Source organism: Rhinichthys klamathensis, unplaced genomic scaffold (genome assembly GCF_029890125.1).
Source record: "Rhinichthys klamathensis goyatoka isolate OS25496 unplaced genomic scaffold, OSU_Roscu_1.1 h1tg000221l_1, whole genome shotgun sequence".
NCBI lineage: Eukaryota > Metazoa > Chordata > Actinopteri > Cypriniformes > Leuciscidae > Rhinichthys > Rhinichthys klamathensis.
Window position 1 is genome coordinate 610,627 of NW_026606745.1, and position 17,844 is coordinate 628,470.

Below are 17,844 nucleotides of genomic sequence, written 5' to 3' on the forward strand. Positions count from 1 at the left end.
GTGAACTAATCCTTTAAATAAGTACAAAAGTACTGGTTTGGGTTGTACCTTTAAGAAAATAACATATTTTGCAAAGTAATAATGCACAGTGACAAACAAATCTGATTTTTTTTTTTTTACCAATTTCAGCATGTGCTTGGTAAGTGCTAAATTGTTGTTGAGTCCTGCAGATGAGTCTGAAGTACTTCAGTTCAGTTGTGGTTTTGAAAAGAAGGAACATTGAGATCTGAGATGGAGTTTTTTTCAGTGGACTAAAAATACCAATGAGACTTGCACTACTCTTAACAAATAATAACACAAAATAACATTGAATTTTGTATCAGTTCTTTATTTATCAGTTCTTATTTAATTCTTATTTAATCATTGGTGTTCTGTTTTTTTTTGTTTTTTTTTGTTTTTTGTTACAGTTAAATAATAACTAATAATATTTAATATACACTGAACAAAATTATAAATGCAACACTTTTGTTTCAGCCCCCATTTTTCATGAGCTGAACTCAAAGATCTAAAGACTTTTTCTATGTACACAAAAGGCCTATTTCTCTCAAATATTGTTCACAAATCTGTCTAAATCTGTGTTAGTGAGCACTTCTCCTTTGCTGAGATAATCCCTCCACCTCACAGGTGTGGCATATCAAGATGCTGATTAGACAGCAAAATTATTGCACAGGTGTGCCTTATGGTGCGTTCACACCGGACGCGAATAGCGCGTCAGGCGCGAGTGATTTCAATGTTAAGTCAATGCAAAGACGCGTTACGCGCGTAAAAAATTCCTGCGGCGCGAATGAGGCGTAGAGCGCGGCGCGGTAGACACGAATACGCCTCATTCGCGCGTCAAGTTCGCGCGAATTGAGCGTCTGGCGCGTTAAGCGCGAATGATTTAGTTAGTGCTATTTGTGCATTCACGCGTTTGACGCGAATTCGCGTCTGCCGCCCGAGTTGAAAAATCTGAACTTCTGCGTCAATTCGCGCCGCGTTAACCAATCAGGAGCCTAGCTGCTTGCTGCTGTCACGTGGTGAAGTATCTGGATGCTTCAATAAATTATTTTGTAATATATGACTGTGGTTCTAATGCACAACAAAGCAAATATTTTATCACATAAAACTTGATTTCAATATATGAGACATATTCATTTTGCATTGAATGCTATTTATTCCATATCTAGATTATATGAAATATTATTATAATGTAAAGACAACCAACATATAAGTTCGTGTCTGGACAGTGATGTGTGAGAGAGAGAGAAAAATCACAGGACAGATTAATCACTTTTGGAGGCTGGCTTCATTTATTATCAAAACAAAAATAAATGACAGATTAGGTGGATGCGGGCGAGGGTGAACCTCGCGCCGGGCTGTAGAGAGCGGGCTCGACAGGCATAGCTAGACCACTCGAGGCCGAGGGCTTATACGGCCTACGCTGTCCTCGTCGGCGTCCTCACCATTAGGTCCACCAAACCTGGCTCCTGGAGCAAATTGTGAAACTCCTGAAACCCTCCGGAGGTTCTGGTGGACCCGAGTACAGCGACAATGTCCCCTACGGAGCTGCTTCTGCTCTCCAGAGCATATACGAGCGGTGACTCTCTCGAATAATGCTAATGCTAATGCTCGATAAACATCTAAAAAGATGGCCGCCAACGGGTTTCGAAACTTTCGCCTCTGACGCGCGTAAATTTCGCTTCAAACTTTTGTTTTTACGCGCGTCAATTTCGCCATTGACACGCGAATTAACACAAAGTGGTCAAGCGTCAAACTAGACGCGGTAGACGCGAATTTGACGCGCTATTCGCGTCCGGTGTGAACGCACAGTTAGGCTGGCCACAATAAAAGGCCACTCTAAAATGAAATCTTTGAGTTCAGCTCATGAAAAATGGGGGCAAAAACAAAAGTGTTGCGTTTATAATTTTGTTCAGTGTATATTAGTAATACATATTTTATAGTAATTTATTGTCTGAATAAAACAAATATGTGTGGATACATTTTTTTAAATAAATAAAAGGAATGATGTAGAAATGCAAAACACTCTGAAGCTATCAAAAGCACAACAGTATGTTTCTGTGAAATGATCTATCCAGAGCCCTAATTGGTGTTTTTTTGCTTTCATGACATGAATCTCCCTCACTGTCTGCATATACTCCTCAATTAAATCTTTCTCGAATTATTTAATTGTAATGTTTTTAGTAGATGCCAGAAGTTCTTGTAATAAAAAAAATCCTAACCTCTACCAATTCCATCTTAACTCAGAAAAATAGTTAAAGTGGCTTCCTAGATAAGTCAAGTCAAGTCAAAATGTATTTCTATAGCACATTTAAAAGCAACAGAGTTTAACCAAAGTGCAATAAAACGTTGAACATATAAAAAGAAAGCATTAAAGGGAAACGTGCAGCGTACAAAATATTATTGAGAATTTATTTCACTCCAGTCTTCAGTGTCACATGGTCCTTTAGAAATCATTCTAATATGCTGATTTACTGCTCAAATATTTTTGTGGAAACTGCATTGAATAGAACATTTTAAAAGAACAGCATTTATTTAAAATATATTTTTTAATGTTATAAATGTTTTTACTGTCGATTTAATGATTTCTGAATAAAATTATTAGAAATCTTACTGACCCTCAAATTTTGAAAGCTAGTTTAATCATTAAGAAAACAAATGTATGAGATGACAAATTATGTCATGTCCTGTGTGGCTCGTCTTTCACAGACTTTGGAGAAAGACATGGCGGCCTTACAAAGCAGTGTGGGAAAAGTCCTGGAGGCCTCAAAGCTTCTCATTGGGCAGATGAAACCCCAGTCAGTTTCGCTAATCAAATCAGAAACCAGGTTGCTATTACGGGACCATGTGCATCTTGGTAAGGCGCTTTCTGAGATTGGGGCACAAGTTCAGGTGAGGGCGACATGTTTAGATCTTTTAAATTACTAAATACAACATTACGTAAAAGTAATCTGATTGATCTGCACACCGATGGCAATCATGATGGCAAAGTGTTGTGCTGTTCTCGGTCCATAGGAGGAGCTAGAGGAGCACTGCCGTTTCAGCACTGATTTGAAATCATTGGAGCAACAACTTAAAAACTTTGAAAGCATTTTGAACTCTGTCACCACAAGCATGGAAAGACTAAAGGTGAATCTGTGACATTTCTTGAGGTTATTTTCAATCATTTTATTTTCATCCCCCTCTTTATGTTTCTGAGGGAACTAAAAGGTTATAGTTTGATTTTATGTAAATGTTTTTCCTTTTATTTCCTGTTTGAAAGATGGTTCTATTAGATCTGAGTGGGCTGAACCCTAACCTTGCTGCTCTGAATCAAAATAAACTCAGCCTCTCCTTAAGCTCTACGGAGGAAGAGAGGTTGCAGACCCTCAACACAGAGTGGGTTCAGGTCTTCTCTCAGGCTACAGATAGACACAGGCAAGTGAAACTTCACTGCACTAATGCTATTCAGTTCTCAAACATTTTGGTTTAGCCCTGAAATATACAAAAAAAAGTGCTTTATGCATCTATCCATATGGACATTACATCTTATTAAAGGGCTAGTTAACCTACACGTGCAAATTCTGTCATTTTCCTCACCTTCGGGTTGTTTCAAACCCTTTCAAAAACTCTCCTGTTGTGTTCAGTGGGGGTGAAATAATTTGTAATTACATGAGGGTGAATTTTCATGTTTGGGTAAACTATTACTTTTTTTCCCCAAAACAAACACCCTAACATTAGCTGTAGCTAAACTGTCTCAGCCCTTGTGTCTGGTGAATGCCAATGCACATCTCTATCTGTAGGAAGATGAATGGAGAGATACTGCGTGCTCAGAACTTCCAACAGAAGTGCCAGTGCTGGATGGAGCTCCTGGACAAAATCGAGGCTGGTTTATCCAATCAGACGTCTGGAAACTACGCTACTGTAAGAGAGCAGCTAGCTGCGCATCAGGTAATGAGCATACGGTTAAATACATTAGAACATTATTTTCTATTATTCAGTTTACTGTATAATACTGTTGCTTCACAATGAGAGGGGGGGTAATATTGAATATTCACAATATTACTGTTTTTACTGTATAATTTTGATCAAATAAATGCAGCCTTGGTGAACATAAGGGAAATTATATTCACACCAGGAAAGTCCGATAGTTATATATATTTATATATTTTTTGGTACGGTTCGCTTTCACACTGCTCTTTTTGCAAGTGAACCAAAATTTGTCAACAAAACCACACGTGTGCAAAGGTCGTCCATTCATTGGACAAGGATTCTCAAGTAGGGAAATCAGGAAGTGCAAAAAAGGCACAGCATGGAGAGATTTCGTACTGCAATATTTGTTATTTTAGTAATTTTGTGTTATTCTGTACAAATGCAATATGAAGAAACTGCGCAGAAGACGGATAAGGTATAACGTTTTCATTCATAGAGAGGGGCTATGTTCACACATTCAAATAATGAGATTCTTATTGTATATAGGCTACTGCTAACAAGTGCTGTCAATGTTAACGCTTGCGATTTAAGTTTGTCCAGTTTAACGCAGCATCATCCTTGTATTGTAACTATCGTTACATTATATGAACTGTAAAAGCTTTTTTTTTGCAGCTATGGGCGATTAGACTAAAGAGAACGCTCTGTATGTGAATGTCCTGATGCACACACTCATTCATTCATTCATTCCATTCCAATGATGCACACACACGACGCGCAGAAAGACGCGCAACAGTATCGTGTGGCCAGACAGCGCGCCGGAATGGAATTCTCTTTCGCACTTGAACAACAATAACACAAACCATTATGCAAAAATCTCCGACTACGGAAGCCTGTTAACTCAAAGGCGCAGTGCTTTCTTGCAATTGGGTCGGTTCATGTTCACACCGTAAACGAACCGTACCAGAGTTTGTTTGGAACCGTACCGAGACCACCTCTTCAGCTGGGTCTCGGTTCGGTTGTTTGGTCCGCACCCGAGTTCGATTGCTGTATTCACACCTGCCCAAAAGGTCCGCACCAAGGGGGGAAACGAACTAGAGTTCGATTCAATCGAACCAAACAAGGCAGGTGTGAATACACCCTTACTGACCCCAAACTTTTGAACGGTAGTGTATGCTGCTGGAATATTCTTGTATACATAGCAATCTGGTTTGTTTTTCCGCTACTGCTTGAATTTTATTTTTTTTCATTTTCAATCACAGAACACACAGAATATCTTGCATTTAGACATGTGTTCATATAAATGAATATTCCATTGCAGTGGACATTCCGAATAAGGAGTTTACATGATTTAAATGCTAATGATTTGTAGAAACCAGAATATTGACCTAATAATTTTATATCATTTGAGATGTTTACATGACACATACATAATTAGAAGTTGACCATATTCTGATTAACATTTAAATATTGCTATATTCTGATTAATATTGGAATATTGTTAATGTAAACACAGTTAATATTGAATGTTATTTGATTGGCTTTTTTTTTTTTACTTCACTCCATTTTTTTTTTAAATAAGAGTATCAGGAACTGTTTATAATAGAGTACTTTTTGAAAATGGTTGTACAGAACTCATCTGCTCATATATTATTAATACATTTTTCAGAGGCTAAAAGTGGAGGTCATCATCAGCCAGCAGCTACATGATGCCATGATCAATGAGGTTTTACGCTTCATGGAGAGCAGTCAGAATGAGGACAGGTGAGCTTTTATAGCACTGCACTGAATAATTAATTCCCTACTATAAAAAATCCGTAACCTCAGAATTTTCTTACTAACCTCCAGTGTGGGACTCTGCCATGGATAAGAAATCAAAGAATGTTGTGTAATAATTTCTGAACTGGATGTCACCTGATGAGTAATTAAAACCAAGGTTCTCCAACTGTTTTATTTCGTTTTCTTTTTTCCACGGCCTTCAGCTGGGGCCATAACTCTGAGTTATGTGGTGTGGAAGAGCTCCTTTGAGCTCAGCACTGGAACAAGCTGGCTCGCACTCAGGAAATGAAACTGCATGTGCTATCAGCATGAAATAATTTTTCTTTTCAGCCGATAAGTGCTGCTTCATATGAAACTCGTGGACAGTTGCATTCAAGATGTTTTTCAGGTCTGGTTTTGATTGCAAGAACAAATGTCATGTAGAGAGGCACATAAATGTGGTTAGTTCGTGTTTCAGATGAGTGGCAAAGCTAATGGCTAGTGGAATGCAGTTAGTTTTATGATATTATCATCTTCGTTATGTGTTGCTCATCTGTTGTGACATCTATGGTCTCTTTTCAAAAATGATTAAAACCACAACATTAAGGGTTATTTCACTCACAAATGTCAATTTTGTCATCTCTTGCTTACTTTCATGTTGTTCCAAATACATACAACTTTCATTTATCTTCGAAACACTAGTGAAGATATATTTAATGAAACCTGAGAGTCCAACCCACAAAACTTTCACAGTTCAAAAATTATCCATATGAATCGCACCGTTCAATCCAAGTCTTATGAAGAGACATGAAGCTTTATATTATGATCGATTCAGACGATTTAACTTTACAATGTTTTTATGAACTTTTTGAAGCATCAATGTTTTGGATGAATGGACTTTCAATGGAGCGACAAAAGCCTCTCTGGTTTCATTAAAAATATCTTCAATTGTGTTTTGTTGACCAAAAAAGAAATGTGTTTGAAACCACATGAGTGTGAGAAGTTGATGACAGAATATTAACTTTTAGGTGAACTAAACCCTTTTAACCCATGAGTGTGAGAAGTTGATGACAGAATATTAACTTTTAGGTGAACTAAACCCTTTTAACCCAAGTAAATGTTCTTCACTAGCCTATGATAACTTGCGGCTCGATTTACCTTTAGCAAATCTTGAAAATTTGACAAATTCCAGTGTGAGCAGGAGTCATCTGATCTTGAGGCTTACCCAGCTAAAGACACGTTGGCAGGGGACACAGCAGAGGGTCCAGCAGCATGGGAAATATTTGGAGGGGCTTATGGGACATTGGCAGCTCTATGAGGCAGGCTCGAGGAAACTTTCAAAGTTAATCAAACACATCGAAGAACTTCTGCCACCGGCAGGACTGGCGCTGTGCAGCTTACAGCAGCTCCAGTGCTCTATAAAAGACTTTGAGGTAAGATCATTTAGTGATGAGACTTTGTCTTTCCGACTGCATACATTGAACGCCAGTTCGGATGCAGATAGCTTCTGTATATCATATACTGTTTATCTTACATGCTCTGTTTCCCACAGTGGACTGAGGAGCAACTACAGCTTCATGAAGAACTCTACAGCCAGACTGTGGTGGCAGGCAGACAGATCCTTCTCTTAACAGATGCACATACACAGACATGCCTGCAGTCTGAACTGGATGCCCTCATGGAGACGTGGGAGCGAAGCTGTGGCCTTGTGGAGAAAAGAAAGGCTCTTGCAGACACCATAACTCATGTATGTGATCCAATTCTCACATCTCCCAGACCGTTTTATAGGGTTGGAATTGGCAGTTCACAATCACTGAATAGTCCACATTTGTGCTAAGCGATTGCTTTGATCTGCTGTTGATGAATTATGACAATGTTTACTTCATGTTTATATCGTACTTGCAAACTCGTGAAGAGTGAAATTGCATTTTCATTCAGCACATCTGCCGTTTTTGTTTAGACCAATGCGAAGATTGACCCATTTTTTACTCGTAGTGTTGTAAATGTTAACCGGTGGATCGATAAGAAGCTAATGTGCATTAATTTTTTTTAGAATAAAGCATCTAGAATATAATATATATAATCATATTTTGAAATTATTGTATATAATAATTTATCATTTTGACATCCCTTTTCTTAAAAATGGTTTAAAGCAACACTAAGTAAGATTTTTTTTACCTTTAAATAATGTTTCCAAAATCGTTTTAGTGGTTCATTAAGTCATAACAGGGTGAAAGGCACTTCTGGATTCGCTTTGCGGTCCTATATCTGCTATAACCACGCTATGTAAGATTGCCAGATCGGGGTCGCGTCTCTGTAGTTCTAATGAGACATAAGAAAACTACTAATTTTACTTGCTTTACGTCAAGCATTACAATAGTCATTATTTGTTTTTTCTTCGTTTCTGATGTCGCAATAGATCATACTTTCATGAAATCATGCAACATACTAGGGGTGCACGATTCAGAAAATGTCACGATTCGATTCGATACCGATTTTTTGTCTCAAGATTCGATTCAAAAACGATTCTCGATTCAAAAAACGATTCGCAGTATATAAATGTAGTTTACTTTTTCCTATGTGATTGATTGCAGTAGACACAATAAAAAAATAAAAATAAAAAAAAAATATAGTTTGATATTACTTTATGTCTTCATACAAAAATAAAAACTTTTGCAACTAAAAAGTGCAAAGTGCAAAGTGCCAAGCTTTGGCCAGCTTTCAAATACATTTAATTCAAGTTTAAAATAAAACTTAAATAAAAAGCTTTTACATTTAGCTTTAAAGTGCTGTAGTCAGATCAAACAAACAATTATGCTAAATGTGGTTTAAGGACTACTTCAGCTACCAGGCTGACTGTTGAAATGTGAACTCGACTGGGCACATTGAACTTCCTAAAAATATACTAATGTCATAGAACCCTTGCGAAATAATTTTAAATAGATTTTAAAAAGCCACCGCTACTGGTAACATCTATGGTTAGATTGATTTGTTTAGATCCAGTGAAGTCGTTCATAGGCGTAATTTGCGGGTATCTCCAGTTAACTAGCAGAGCATTCATTTAGTTCGCTATTAAATAAGAGATCTGTTGTTTTTGAAATCAAGCGCTCGTTGCCGCTGCTATCAGTGTCATGGATACAGTGTTCTCTGTGGCTCGCGCAGTCTTCACTCGGACGCGCGCTTCATATCGCCGTTGTGGTTCCGGTGAAATCTCAAAATAAAATGCACACAAACGTGATGAACATATTCGGTTTTGATGAGAGAGAGAAAAAACTATACGAGTGCGGTTTAGAACCCGTAACCTCTGACACGCTTGGCAAAAGATCTACAGACCATTAAGAACTCAAACATAATCTGCGGATCGATGCATTTATTTACGGGTTGAGCAGAGAGGCTGCACAGTTTGACCAGCGGGCGGCAAGAACTTGCAATGTAACTATTTATCAGACCGGCCCTCGCAGCCTCGAAACACTACCGAACCACCGGTAAAAGTCCCGACTCACCCGATTGCCACTCCGCCCGTGCACGCCATAAAAAATAAATAAAAAAAAGAATCGATTTTTGGAATTCTATGAATCTATTCTGAATCGGTAAAGATTGAATCGCGATTCAAATGTGAATCGATTTTTTTGCACACCCCTACAACATTCCAAAGCAGGTGCTGGATAAACAGCGAGCGTGCGTGCGAAAGTAGGCTGCGGTAGGCTAAATTATTTACGACAGCGGTAATGGACAATTCCGCTTCCAACCTGTAGGGCGACCGCAGAAGAAAAGTTACTTGGTGTTGCTTTAAAGGCTGAAATGTGAGGTTTGTAATTTTATAAAAACTTTGTATTATTTGAGCTGTATAGTTGTTTAAATCACCATTTTTACAGTCATTTTATGGTTTAGGATATGGTTTAATACCAATACGCTATTAATTTTATTTTTGCAGGCCTTAAAAAAGGTCTTAAAGTCTTACACACCCTGGTGTGTAGAACGCAACTTCAAACTCTGCGTTTCCCGCCTCGGATGGGACAATATAGTTTATTGATGTTGCGAACACATCTCAAAAAATAATGAAATGACACAGAGTGAGGTGCTACTGGATAAGTGCACGATCCCAGTTGTGTTAAACATGAGACTTGCTTTATTTTAATCGCTTGAAACTAAATATCTTGCTAACATATTTTGCATCCCAGTGTACGCACTTCAAATCACTTCCCCCAACTACAATAGCACCGTAACCTGTTTTATAATTTAAAAAAAGTTTAGCTTTTTTTCTCTGCCGTACCAAAAACATACCAAACTGTTACTGTACTGTTACACCCCTAGTGTCTTTAATAGCTGTGATGTGAAAGTTTCCATTGTCTTTTAGTGTGGACAGACAAATTATTTGTCAAATTCACAATATATCGGTACCGATGATTCACGTTACATTTACCTTGTTTTTTATTTATTTTTTACATACTAATTGATTTTATCATTTTATTGTATGGGTATTTAATATATATTTTTTGGATTGTTGCTTTAATCTTTTATTTCATAATCTTTTTTCTTGCAACTTTTTGGTAAAACACAAAACTGTTTTGAATGTTTTTGACTGTCCAGGGGTCAAATGTCACTAGAATGTCAAACAAAAATTAGCCTGTTAATTAAAACATAAACATAACACAGACTTGGATCAATCTGATTAGTGCTGACACCATTGTCTTGTTGAATTATGTATATTTTTAGATGGACAGAGCAAAGTTATCATGGGGCTCTTAGCCGCAATTGACCTACATAACCTACTGAGCATTTCACTAACAAAGTGCTTCATTTTGAGGATGAGAGATCAGCTGTAATCTCGCCATAATCCATAAACGAGGCAGCTGGGCCATATCACACAGAACATGAAAACCACGGCTCCTAAGCCTCTGTGCAGTTCGGTGTCTACATGGATCATCTGTCATTGTTCACAAACAATCCCATAATGCCCTTAGACCTGACGTAGAATTGCTATTGAATAAAATCTTTATTAAATTCTACTTCATTTTCAAAACCACAATAATGGAAGATCATGACGGCCGACGGCATAAGTGAACGCACCCATGCTAAAGTTGACTAAAAAGAGGAATAAAAAATCATCTTTTGGAAATTGATCTTAATGTCTTATGGTAATTTAAAAAAATGAGGAAAAATCCAACCTTTAAGGACACCAATTTTCTTTGTGAATGAATAATGTATCATAAATAAATAAATGTTCTTCCTTAAAATACACGTCGCACACGTCAGGACACCCCCATGTTAAATTCCCATAGAGGCAGGCAGATTTTTATTTTTAAAGGCCAGTTATTTCATGGATCCAGGATACTATGCATCCTGATAAAGTTCCCCTGACCTTTGGAATTAAACTAGCCCCACATCATCACATACCCTTCACCTGTGTTCACTTTGCAATGCATTACAGTGCTTAGCATGTTACAGTTGTACAAACAACATAAATTGTCATGTGGACTGTTGATTACAGGTGAACATGCAGATGACTGTAAACCTTTCTGCTTTATTAGCACCTTGGAGAGCTTGGGCCATATCTGAAGAAATAACTTTGACATTCCCCATATGTAAATTACTTTACAGTGTTCACCGGGAAGCAGTGGGGTGGAAAAGTTCAGACATTATATATAACACCAGAGTCACACCCACTCATAACCAACTCTGATTGGCTCATCTCTTTTGGAATGATGGCGTCATTGTTTTGATTGCCAAAAGAGAGAGGGGTTTAGAGAGTGATGTGGGTAGAAGTGTGTTTATGTGTGCATGTGCTCACAATAGACAGGGGGATGGTGTATCCCCCATGTGAAAAGGAAATCCCTCTTTACTGATCTAAGATCTGATATGAGATAAAACAGTGGCAGACAGACACAGTACAAGCACACCAGTGACTCTCATAATCAACATGGTTGATCGCACATACTGTTTGTAAAGCTTAAGATTGTATTGAACCTGTAAGATTCCTTTAAATCTAAAATAATATGATTTTGTACACATCTTCCGCAGTGATTAAGAGATCCTGTTGTTTCTTTGCAGAACTGGAAGCTCTGTGAAACTGGACTGGCTGATTGTGCTCTCAAACTGGAAGAGATAAAAGCAAGATTAAAGAGTCCACTGCCAGAGAAGCTAGAAGATCTAAAGACACATGAGCAACTCACTAAGGTAATGTATGCATCTGACAGTGATAACAGTGGTCTCCTAAACATTTAGGGATTTAGGAAGTTTGACCATATTAATAATCTGTTTATAATCATGTTTTTTTTTTCAAGGAAAGGTTTTGACAAAATGAAGAAATATTTAACAGTTCCATGTTTCAAATGTAGGCTAGTTTGACATGTAGTAGAAGGAAATCCAAGGCACTCTTCTTAGGAATTAATAAAAAGCCTTTATTTAACTGGCTATTTCATAGTAGAAAATTTAAAAAACATGGGGGAAAAAACAACCCACGCGTAGCGTGAATTCCCGACTCCAAAGAGCACCTTCACACACTTTTTTTAACTACTTTTTTGAACTCCTTGAGCACCCTGGACACATTTTTTCCTTTTCCCTCAAGTAGGCTAGTTTGAGATGGTATTTTACAGATGCTCATATGTTCTTCATCAGATCATCTCAAGTCATGCAGGTTTTACATAAACTTGTAAAGTTAATAAAGCCAAAGGGGGACAAACCAAACACTTAGACATTCTGAAATTCATATACATTACTGTTCAAAAGTTTGGGGTTTGTATTTTTCCTTTAAAGTTTCTTATGCAACAGTAGTGTATATTTTAATATACACCTTGCTTTCACAAATTGCTATGTAATTAAACTACATACTGTAGGCCTATATATCAGAAAAAAGCTAAATAGAAGCATTTCACTAATATTCTCAAGACTTTTGGATCCTACTCTATAAGTGTTAAGTCAGCTAACATTAAAGGTACAGGCCTCTACATTGCTTGCGTTTATTTTTTGGCACCTCCTTTAAGCATACAGATCACTCCAAGCTTTGGAAACCTGCTGCATGAATTGTGCCAGTGCCAAGATTTTACGCTATTGGGAAATTAGTCGTCAATTGGCAGAAACTGTTTACAATTCCTATTTGGCTTTGATGACTATAAGGGTATGTTTACACGACACCGTTTTCAACTGAAAACGAAAAACTTTGTATGCGTTTTGGCCGTTTATTTACATGACTACTTGCTGAAAACGCAAGCTTTTGAAAACGATGCCTTTACTGTCTCCATGTAAACAACAAAAACATGAATTTGTGAAAACGGTGACATCATGCGCATGCGTATTACATGTTCACGCATGCGTGTTATGTGTTTGCGGTTGCCAACTACTGGCCTGGCATGTATAATACAGCCTTTTTAGTCACTATCGCAGATCCGTGTGATCTGAGATCATTTTGACAACGTTGTCGTCGGATTTTAGTACATCGTTGTTGTGTAAACATACCCTCAAAGTACTTTAATCTCCTGCATTTTAATGCACTGAATCTATTTCCAAGGACTTTGTTAAAGAAAAAAAAACACATGTTGATATAATCATGTTGCTTTAGAAATGTGTTAATAACATCTGGTGAGACTGATTTGATTTCTTGTTGATTAAGCTGTGATTGCCTCTTAATGGAGGTGGGTGAAACTGACAAACAAAAGAAAATAAGTGTCCTTAACATGTTTGGCCTTTACCCCATCACCCCTTTCCATGCTGTTATGGGTGCTCTGCCCTCCCCCCACTCTCCCTCACACCTCCCCCTCTCCGCCTACAACCCTCCCCCGTCCCATCCAGCGGGCCTTAATCCTGTGCGCTAATGACAGGGACAGAGAGAGAGGGCTAGGGTTAGTGTGCGGCAGAGGAGGGGAGTTTAACTTGTTGGTTGCCGTGTTATGCAGGAATACGAGGACTCGCTGCAGATTTGGGCTGGAGAACTGAAAGAGCTGAGCACCATGAAGGCAGACGTGTCCCAGTACGTGCTGCCCGGGGACACCGCGCTTCTTCAGGGACAGGTGGAAGAGCTTCATAGCCAATGGGAAGAACTGTGCTTGAAGGTGAGTGAGTGTTTGAGTTTGAGAGGAGAGAAAAAGAGTGTGAGAGTAGGAGGGAAAGAGAAGCTGTTGTCCAAGCAGCATTGAAAGGCACACAATGATTCACCCCTGGAAGTGGGGGGAACTTCACAGTGCCGCATGGCACAGAAAAGAGAGGGAAAATAAGAATGTACATGAATTGATCTAGATTTATATTCATGATAAAAATGTTCTCCTCAGAAGGTGCCACAAGATGTACAGAACACATAAATGTTTCTGACATGATAAATAGTACGAGAAAATATGTTTCACCTGTTTCATTTGCACACCCGCATGTTGGTCAAAACATTCTGTGAAACACATTAGGAGAAATTTGTAATCATACGTTCTTTCCACGCAATTACAAATAGGAATGGAAGCACATTCAAGCTTCAAAGGAACACAAAATCATGATACTTAAAAGTATCACGAAAGTAGTTTATACAGTATGACTCATGCACTATATCCCTTTCAGAATACTTGGAATTATCTTCGTCCATTGGGATGTTACCACTCCAATTGGATCGTTTAGCCATTAAGAGTTGATCTCAGTCTGGTTCATGAACAAATCCTTCAGATCAAAAAAATGTTGTGAACTGAATCAATCAGCACACTTCTGTACACCATTTTATTGTGTGCAAATAATGCCCACAAACAAAGCTATCGTATGACTTCAGAAGACTTGAAATATAGCACATGAGTCACATGGACCAGTTTTTGGGGGCTTGACAGCTCCAGTCCTCCTTTAATATCATTATATTGAAATATTATTAGCCAGAATCGTCCTCAAAAATTGGTATTTTCTGCTCCACAGAAGAACGAAAGTGATTCTGGTTTGGTCAATTATGAGTTGTCATTGCTGGGTGACTGATCCCTTTAACATCATTACAACGTATTAACTACAATTACATTAGTTAAGCTCTTGTAATTATGGTTATAAAATAAAATAATACTCCTGTGTAGTGCAAATCTATTCTAACGCACACGTCAATAAGCATTACTTATGTAGCTCACTTTTTTTTTTACAATTTCCCAGGCTGATTGAGGACTTTTTTTCAAGATTATCTGTCTAGCGCAGGTGTCCAGCCTGCCGTTATTAAGTAAAGTAACTGAATGGCCTGCTGACATTTGAATGGAGCTGCTCTTGTAACTGTAAACAGCCTGAGCAATTAAAAACAGAAAGGCCACATTTAGGACAGATCATTGCATGGCCTATATCCAACCCTTGGACTTCTCACCACATTACGCAGGGAGCCTTGTTTAATGAACCGTTTTTTCAGTTTGTGGAGTTGCTGTTTGAGTTTTCAGTCGTGTTTTTTTAAAACTCTGGCCGGAAGCCAGGACAGAGCCAATGAGGTCAGTCTACGTGTTCTTCATTGTCTGTTGCCAACAGGTTGCAGGTGGAAACATTCCCTGGAATAAGGACTTTTATTTGCCGTTGCATATGTTTGTAGTAATTCGCTTAGGTTTGTGAGCCCAAGGAAATCCATGAATTATGTGTTTGACAACACAACCTTGAATAGAAGTAACCAATTTATCTCAGTGTCCTTGTGCTTTCTTTTAACCTTGTGATTAATATTTGTATTTAGAAATACTTTCTCTTATAGTTGAAAGAAAGCATTAATGGTTAATGTGTGGCACATTAATAGTGTGGCATTAATGGTTTAAGGAAAATGTATAGCCTTCACTGACAAACGTAGCATGGAAAATGCTTTCTTGCTTTTTAAAAGGCTGCTTGTAAGCCATGGCGATCTAGGAATGACACGAGCAAAAGAGGAACTACAAAGCGCTGCCCTTGTCCCCTAGTGTGTCTTGGTGTTAGTACATACAAATAGACTAGCCTCTTTCTGACAGAAAGTAGTAAAAGCTAGCGGGCCTTTGCTGTACTCTTTGCCTAACAGTCCTGTAATCAATCTCACAGCATGAGATGAGTGGTTTTTTTTTGTTAAAAACCTTTCAGATGGAAAGCTTAAAATAAATTCATAGTTGTAACCTTATACCTTTGTACTGAGTTGGTTTGAAGTCTTTACTCACACATGAATTAGGGTAGTGAACCGGTCTATCAGTTCGAGAGCGCATTACAAAATTCAATGAGGACAAAGAGTGCAAGTTCTTCTGTACTCTCTCTAGAGTTTAAGAGTGGGCCTTGTGCTCTCAGAGATGTTTTGTTTCTAATCTAAATAAATTGTTGTCATTAACAGTGTAGAAATCCGGGACTTTTCAAACATTTCTTTACTTACTGTAATAAAATGTTATTTTAGGCTGTTTTTTTTTTTGTCATGCTGAAGCATTTTAATCTTCCTCTTGTGTGTAGGTGTCACTTCGCAAACAGGAAATAGCTGATCGCCTGAACGCTTGGATCATCTTCAATGATAAAAACAAGGAGCTCTGTGATTGGCTGACACAGATGGAGAAAAAAGTGGCACACAGGGGTGAAAACCTTAGTATTGAGGAAATGGTGGAGAAACTTAAAAAGGTAGAGATGATTTCCTGTCATTGATTTTATTACCTGGCTTAAAGTGATGAAAATTCATTATAAGTTTTAAGGCATTATTTACTTTTTATTATTTATTTACACTAGGGCTGCACGACATTGAAGAAAAATACGCCATGCGATACAATAATGCTGAAAGTGTGTAAAATAAACTTAAATTATTATCTTTAAAATATATTTAAAATGATGTAACCTACATACGTGTTTCATGTCTTCCCATTCACAGCAGTGTTTTACTGTAACATAAGAAGTAAGTGTTATTTTAACATCAGTGTAAACCACGGGGTTCAGGGTTTCAGGTAGGCCTACATTAGGTTTATTTAACAACAGAAACTGAATAATCAAATGTGAAAATAAAACACTGCTTAGTTTTCACTGTATGAATAAAAAAAAAAAAAAAAAAATATATATATATATATATATATATATATATATATATATATACTGATTAATTTTAAAGCTACAAAAGTTATTCAGCCAAGAGCAGTGAGTGATTTTCTCGAGCCGTTGCGATATGCATATTGCGATATATAAATTTGCGATATTTCGAGAATTTCGATATATTGTGCAGCCTAATTTACACCATTTTGTTCTTAACCCAAAGATTTTTAAATGTTTTTATAAGTATCATGCTCACCCAGGCTGCATTTGTTTTTGTTTTTTTAAATACAGTAAATTATTATGATTATTATTGTTGATTATTACAGGAATATTAGTATAATTGGCAAAGTTGACTTTTCAGCAGCTATTATTACTAATACGATGATTTGGTGCTCAAGAAACATTTATTATTATTATCATTCTTTGATGGATAGAAAGTTCAAAAGAACAGCATTTATTTGAAATAGAAATCGTTTGTAATGTAATCAATGTAATGCATCCTTGCTGAATAAAAGTATTAAATTCTTTAAAAAAAATCTTGCTACCCCAAACCTTTGAACGGTAGTGTACTTTTTTCGTGTAACACAAAAGTTGAATAGTGAAAATTCTGATGAATATTCTGAACACTTTATTCTGTATAAAAAAAATCAGGAAGTCATATGAACCACTTTTATGATAATTTGGTTTTCCTTTTGTGTCCTTTTTTAAGCTTGGAAGCTCCAGAGCCCAATCATTGTAACTGCATTGAAAAGGGCATACAAGACATAATTTCTCCTTTTGTGTTCAGTAGAAAGAAATAGTCTTACGTTTGGTACGAGGAAATAGTTTGGAACGAGGGTGAATAAATGAGGACAGAATTTTCGGTTTTGTGTGAACTATCCCTTGAAATCAACCATCATGTAATTCCTATGTGTTAATATGTAAAATTGCTTGACTATTTTTTTTTTTTGCGGTTATATAACCTCAAACATGGATCTGTTTCTATGTGCCTTTGTCATGGTGAGTTTCTGTTGTACATTTGTAAGGAGCTTAAGTAGGTCAGTAATATGCTATTATATGGTATATGCTATTTAGAGTATCTATGAAGGATTAAAACGGTCTCAAATGAACAGCACGCTTAAGCGTTCCCAAGGGAGGCCCCACAGATTTTACATTTCACAGAGGCTACATTTTATCCACTCACATACTGTAGCATTTGTTCATTTTTACTGAAATATGTTACAAATGTACATTATTTAAAAA

At 37.3% G+C, this 17,844-nt stretch overlaps 1 protein-coding gene across 1 annotated transcript in view; it reads left to right on the plus strand.

Annotated features, from left to right (window-relative positions):
* The window catches only part of LOC130097528 (nesprin-1), a 104,078-nt gene that overhangs the window by 70,593 nt on the left and 15,641 nt on the right, over positions 1-17,844 (plus strand). Inside the window, exons 76-85 of the mRNA XM_056264402.1 lie at positions 2,707-2,889; positions 3,013-3,126; positions 3,260-3,418; positions 3,784-3,927; positions 5,576-5,670; positions 6,866-7,097; positions 7,217-7,411; positions 11,716-11,841; positions 13,557-13,712; positions 16,042-16,203. Of these exons, the coding sequence (XP_056120377.1) occupies positions 2,707-2,889; positions 3,013-3,126; positions 3,260-3,418; positions 3,784-3,927; positions 5,576-5,670; positions 6,866-7,097; positions 7,217-7,411; positions 11,716-11,841; positions 13,557-13,712; positions 16,042-16,203 (1,566 nt within the window). The remainder of the gene's footprint in view (positions 1-2,706; positions 2,890-3,012; positions 3,127-3,259; positions 3,419-3,783; positions 3,928-5,575; positions 5,671-6,865; positions 7,098-7,216; positions 7,412-11,715; positions 11,842-13,556; positions 13,713-16,041; positions 16,204-17,844) is intronic.